The sequence below is a fragment of the Chroicocephalus ridibundus genome, chromosome 9, assembly GCF_963924245.1.
Source record: "Chroicocephalus ridibundus chromosome 9, bChrRid1.1, whole genome shotgun sequence".
Lineage (NCBI taxonomy): Eukaryota > Metazoa > Chordata > Aves > Charadriiformes > Laridae > Chroicocephalus > Chroicocephalus ridibundus.
Window position 1 is genome coordinate 562671 of NC_086292.1, and position 6430 is coordinate 569100.

Below are 6430 nucleotides of genomic sequence, written 5' to 3' on the forward strand. Positions count from 1 at the left end.
TCACAGCCCAGGACGCAGCGGCTCCTCTGCCGGGATTGCTCTCAGCAGAGGCTTCGTGGCTGTTCCCTGGTCCAGGCTCCACGGGTGGAGGCTGCCAGAGCAGGAGGTGAGAGCCAGGCCTCCCTGTGCTCCGTGGGAGACGGAGGCAGCATTCCATGGGGCTCGAATGGAGGGTTCTGCTGGAAGTGCCCAGCTGTGTCACCTCTGCCTCTTGCCCCGTGGGGCAGCGGGAGGTTGTGTGGGGAGGGAGTGATGCTTTTCCCCAGCTGAGCCTCTGCAAGTGGCTCACGTAAAGCTGCTGCCGTGCTGCTTCCGCACTCAGGGGGACTTTCAAAGCAGGGGGTGCCCGCAGCCGTGGGGCTGGGCTTTGTCCGTGCCAAGGCTGGAGGTCACTGAGCGGAGCTTCTCTTCTCCTGCAGGTACGCCATCGGCGTGGCTTACAAGTCGGCCCCCAAGAACGAGTGGATCGGGAAGAACTCCTCCTCTTGGGTCTTCTCCCGCTGCAACAACAACTTTGTGGTGAGGCACAACAACAAGGAGATGCTGGTAGAGGTCCACCCGCAGATGAAGCGCCTCGGCGTCCTCCTGGATTATGACAACAACGCGCTCTCCTTCTACGACCCGGCCAACTCCCTCCACCTCCACACCTTCGAAGTCTCCTTCATCCTACCGGTGTGTCCCACCTTCACCATCTGGAACAAATCCTTGATGATCCTCTCGGGTCTGCCCGCCCCGGACTTCATAGATTACCCAGAGCAGCAGGAGTGTAACTGCAGGCCCCAGGAGTCCCCGTACGTATCAGGGATGAAAGCCTGTCACTAGGCTGCCCTTGCCCTGCCGTGCCCCGTGGGGGCACCAGCCATGCTGGCAGGTGTCGGAGTCGGCCACCGGGAGCCTACGGAGCCAAGCCCGAAGCCACCCCGCAGCCGTAACGCTCCAACCAGCGAGCACCTTCCCACACACAGCTCAGTTATTTTTTTTAAGGGGAGAGAGGAGGAACCTCTAACCACGGCTGAGAATAAACTCCTGCTGGCGAGCTCCGCTTGTGTGCGAGTGCGGCTTGTGCAACTCCTTGCTGGTGTGCTCCCATCTCTCCCGAAGCAGGTTGTCCCTGGATGGTTCTGTCTTCCCCTTGGGGCTGGAAAGGCTGGGGCGGGTTTTCAGGTGACCTTCTGAGGCGCTGCTGTGGTCAGGGGACGTGTCGTGCATCCCCATGAGGCGCAGGTGGCAGCAGGAGGGGTTGGCTTTCTGGAGCCCGTTGGTAGCTTGTCTGGAGAGCCAGGTGGGACCCGAGCATCGCTGCCTGGGGAGGGCGTTCGCTTTGGCTGAAGTTCAGCAGCTTCTCTGATGCAGCAGATAATCGCATGGACCCCTTGCACTTGGCGAGCGCTGGCGGTGGTTGTGTGGTGGGTGATGGTTGTGCGGTGGGTGGTGGTTGGGTGGATGGTCTGTGAGAGCGCAGGCGGTGCTGAGAAGGCTGGTGTCACTGCCTGTCCCAGCCGTGTGCCGCTGCTGGCCGTGTTCCCTCTGCTCGGCGGGGGTTGCAGTCCCACCATGGAGGGCAGCCAGCCGCAGACCCTGACCCACCGCGTCTCCTGACCCCACCGTGTCTCCTGCTTCAGGAGCTCACCAGGAGTCTGGGAGCCCCCCATCCTTCAGGACCAAGCCAAGGAGCGTCTCGCCCCTGGCCCAGAGGTTGGCAGATGCTCCTGCCCAAGGCAGGGTCCAGCCGGCTGTGCCCCACCACGTGCGGCTCTGTGTAGGCCTCCGTTAGTTCCATGCCTGGTGTCCCTGCAGAAAAAGCATGTCTTCCCATGCTGAGCAGATGATCAAGTCCTGCCCAAAGACTCATCTCTGTGCTTTATGGCCCCGAATCTCAATTTGTGACCCCAAATCTTGGCTCTTGGTTTGTTCTCCCCCACGGTGGTGTGAGCGTGGGGCCGTCTTGTTTGCTCTGTGGCAAAGGACTGAATTCATCCCAGGGGCTCCAGCCCCTGATTACTGGGAGCTCTTTGGCTGCCACCAGTGCTCCCAGTAAACACAAGCACCAAGTCCCCTGGCCAAGCTTCAGTTTCCACATTTGCTTAAGAGCCAGGAGGAGCCAGGCCAGGCACATCGGTCCCTGTGTCACAAGGAGCAAAGACCCAGTGCGGGCACCTGCAGCCAGGGTCGGTGGCACAGTTCGGGGCAGGTGGGCACGTGGACGTCCACATCGCACCCGTGGCTGGTGGCACGGCGTGGAGGGGGTGCCGGGGGCAGCGAGGGGGTCAGGCAGCACGGTGGCCAGGGCAGGCTGGTGCTTGAGCTTTGGTCCATGGTGTTTGAAACCCCCTGTTTCTCCCCTGGCTGTGGTGCTGTCAGATGCCTCGGTGGCATTGCACAGGGACCATCGGGCTGAGACCTCCTCGCTCTGCAGCCTTTTCCTTCCTTTTTTTGGACCTTGCTGATAGGGAACTACCTCAAAGCCCAGCAGCCTCAGAGGGGCAGGTGATTCAGAGGGGGTGACAGCATGGCGAGGCTTGTCCCACAAGGGCTGTGGGAGAGGCTGGTTGGGCTCGGCTGGAGGCAGTTGGCCCTGTCCAAAAGTGGGTGCTCCCCACCAGAGACCCAGCCTGGAGGACACTCGTGATTGTGTCTGGCAGTGGCAGCTGCCAGCGATAGCTTTGTCCAGGGAGAGCGTGTATAAAAGGACCCTGTTGCTCAGCACAGCGTCCCTCCGCTTTGCCTGGGTGGCATTTTTGGTGGCTGGCTGCCTGACGCTGCGGGAAGGGAGGCGGGTGTCACCCGCGGGGAAGGGATCTGCCACCTGCGCTGCCAGGCCGAGGGGGATTTGCCTCGGACCCCGGCTGCTTTCCCGGGAGCGTGGCAGGGGCTTGTGGCACATCCCTCCCGAGGGACAGAGTGGGTTTATTTGCTGCTTCTGGCCCCAGTGAGTGGGAGCGCCGGGTGGGGATGCAGCAGGGTCGCGTCCACCATTCCCCACAGCTAAGCACACAAACACAGCTCATTTTAAGAGGCTAAGCTGCCCTTTTTTTAGTTGGATGTTTTTTCAAAGCCGCATGGGGCTATCGTGAAAGTGTTTTCCCCGTGTGCCGGTCCCAGCCGGGGCTGCTCGTAATGTGTCGGCCTCAAACGAATGCCCAAGCACTGGAGATGGATTGTAGGGTTCGCAATCCAGGTGCCGAGCTTTCTGCCGGCGCCGCCACCGCTTTGCCTGACTCATTTTCAGAGGACGCGGCACACCCGTTAACTCAGAGCACACGAGCCATTAACGTGACATTTGCACCTGATGAAATTGCACTAATCGCGGTGGGATCCCCCTCCCGCCGCACGCGGCCCGGGCCCGGCCGGGCAGGGGAGGCAGCGGGGAGCCCCCCGCGGGCCGTGCTGGGGGGGGAGCCCCATTTTCGCCTCCTGGCGTCGGCAAAGCCCCCCGAGGTTGGGAGGAGCGGCCCCCCCCCAGCCCACCGCCCCTGCCATTGACGCTCCCTGCAGCCCTCGCCCCCGGCCCGCGAGCGAGCGAGCGATCCCATTGGTTGTACCCGCCTGGCGTATGAGGACACAGCGGCAGCTCCAGCCAATCCGCGCCCTGCAGGCCCTGCGGCCCCGGGGGATGAATGGGCGCGTTTCCCACGGGGCAGCACGCGGGGGCGGGGGCTGCTGCCGGCTCCCTTGCATAGACCGGGGCGCGGTGGGTCCCGGCCGCCCGCGGGCCCTCGCACGCTCCTCTTCCACCCGTGACATGTTTGTTCCCGCTCGGTTTGGGGGAGGGTTGTTCTTCCTGTTATGTTTTTTCCCTTTTTTGTTGGGTTTTTTTTTTTTTGCAACTTCTTTGTTAATGTGTATATATATATATATAAAAATATAATATAATATAATATATATACGTTACTGGATGTGTGTGTGTGTGGCAGAGACTGTGCAGTGTGTGACGTCCTTGGCCATCACAGTTGGCATTTTCCAAACCTCTGATGAAGCGCAGACCCTGAACGTCAGGGTTACCGAGTCACGGGTGCAGCAGTAAATGAACAACACAACAGAAAAGGCCTTTACTTGAGGTAACGCAGGGTGGGGACAAGCAGCCAGCCCAGCTGGGTCCTGGCAAAGCCCCTGGGAGCACAGCAGGCCCGTGGGGCAGCTCAGCAGGAGGCAGTGGGAGGGGGTTCCTCTCCCCAGGGGTGACGTTGTGTGTCACGGTCGCTCAGGGGGACCTGCCAAACGTGTGGCTGTGCATCTGCAGGAGTGGGGGGTATGTGGTACCATCCAGCGGCAGCAGTTCTCGCCCCGGACGGTGACTCAGGCTTCAGAGCCCCTGGGGGTGGCAGGTCACGCGGGATGCTGCAGCCCTGTGCAAAAAGGTCCGCACACGTAAATATTCTGCGCCCTGCTGTCAGCCCCCAGAGGGTGTCATGCGACGGCTGACATCCCCAGGTTGTCAGGACACCGAGTGCTCCGGCATTCCCTTTCATGAGCCTTTGATGGCCACAAGGACTGCTGGAATCTCGGAGTGCCAGCCCAGTACTGCTGGAGCCTGGTTTCTGCTGCTCCTGAGCCCTGGTCCTGCTTGCACACACGCCCCGGTGCCCCAGGAGCTGTGGGAGGGCAGGGATGGAGGCCGACCCCATCCTTCACGGTGCTGGACTGAGCTCACGGGGGGGCTGAGCACTGGCCGTAGCATCTCTCTCCTCTGCAGCAGAGCCCCTGCCACAGCGCCGTGTGTCTGCAGCCAGCTCGTCTCCCTCCTCGCGTACCAGTTTCCCTCTCTGCTGGCCGTGCCTCCGGCGCTCCCCGTGTCCCCCTGCCCCAGCACAGCCCCTCACGCTGCCCGCCCAAGCCTCGGAGCTGGGCTCTGGCTGGGAACCCCCCCCATCCCCACCCCCATCTCCACTGCTCGTGAGGCCGTGGCGGCGCGTGGGGCTGTGTTTGGGTAAAACAAGCTGGGGCTGCAGGGTCTGACGCTGCAGCTGCCCCAGAGAGGTGCTTCAGGAGGTAGGAGTCCCTCAAGGAGAAGCGTGAGGGGGTCCTTTGTTCAGCCCCAGCACTGAGCTCCCAGCAGTGCTGAGCGCCCCCCCGGCTCGAGTCCCTGGGAGAAGGTCCTCGGGGTCCCCCCTGGACCCCACCAAACAGCCCTGGCCCCCGGCCGGGCTGGGACCCCTGTGCTGCCCCGTCCTCTCCTGGTTGAGACGAAGCTGGACCTTGTGCAGGGGCTGAGACGGGGCCACCGGCAGGAATCTCCCCCCAGTGCCCGGAGAAGAGGCACCGACAGAGGGTGGGGAGCCCAGGACCTGCCTCGGGGAAGCAAAGACGCGCAAAGACACACAAGCCCACGGAAGACAGACCCCGTCTTTGTTGAGCATAGGTGCCTAAAATATTTATTAAGTGGAAAACATATGGTGCAAAAGAACACTGTAGAATTAAATATTTCTTACTTTATTCCTTTGCTCTAGGCTTTTTCCCATTAAACTTTAACCACCAACACATGGAAACTGTCCTCAAGATTGAGTAGCTGCTTTCAGTATGGGAAAAATCTGTGGCATTTGCGTTACCTCAGACCTCTGCTCTCGCCGCGTGGTGTTGCTGACAAACACAACTTTAATGAGCCACTGGCCGGGGCCTGACGGTAATGCTCCGGCATCTTCCACGCAGCACCATCAGCTTGGAGACCCCGCTAATTCCCAGCCCCACACCAAGCTCTCGCCGCAGCCCCAGGGGTCCCAGCCTGCGTTTCCAGCCCTGGCCTTCCCTGACCCAGAGCCTGGCAGGGTGAGACAGCCCCACATTGTCTGCAGCGGGCCAGGAGGTTGTCCCATCCCCAAACCCTTCACCATCCTCTTGTCGCTCTGCTCCGGCCATCCTGCTTTGCTGTGACAGAGGGCGGGGGGGGTCTCGGTAGGGACATGCAGGTGGCTCCTGAGCTCCAGCCACTTGTCAAAACGGGGACACACTCTGAAAATAACACTTGGCCCTCGATGGACACCTTGACACCTGGACTTGAATTCATGTACCTCCATCCAGTGCCTCCTTGGAGACCTGCGTGGGGCTCTGAGGGCCTCGCAGCAGCCCAGGCACAAACACCCCCCAGACGGCAGTGCTGGCTCCGCCAGTCTTGCCTCAGGGTAAAGGAGTTGCAGTTCAGAAGCAGAGAGTTGGACCGCAACCAAACCCTCGCTTTTGGAGCAAATACCCCAAAGCCTGCCCATGTGGTGCGAAGTCAACGAGGCTGCTAATTGCACGTCCCTTCTCTTTGGATGGTGACGCCCGGTCAGGGCAGAAGCTGAGGGCGAGAGTTCCTCTCTGCATGGCAGCACGTGTCTGAAATACCAAGAGAAGAGCTCAGCCGGCATCAAGGACAGACAGCATAGCACAAGGATGGCGCTGCTCCTGCCTGGGGACCACCCGGAGAACCTGCTCTCCAGCCCAGCTAACGGTC

At 61.3% G+C, this 6430-nt stretch overlaps 1 protein-coding gene across 2 annotated transcripts in view; it reads left to right on the top strand.

Annotated features, from left to right (window-relative positions):
* The window catches only part of MID2 (midline 2), a 119169-nt gene extending 116700 nt beyond the window's left edge, over positions 1-2469 (top strand). For both annotated transcript variants that reach the window (XM_063346128.1, XM_063346129.1), the window contains exon 10: positions 420-2469. In XM_063346128.1, the coding sequence (XP_063202198.1) occupies positions 420-822 (403 nt within the window). In that variant the 3' untranslated portion in view covers positions 823-2469. The remainder of the gene's footprint in view (positions 1-419) is intronic.
* The last annotated feature ends 3961 nt before the right edge of the window (positions 2470-6430 follow it).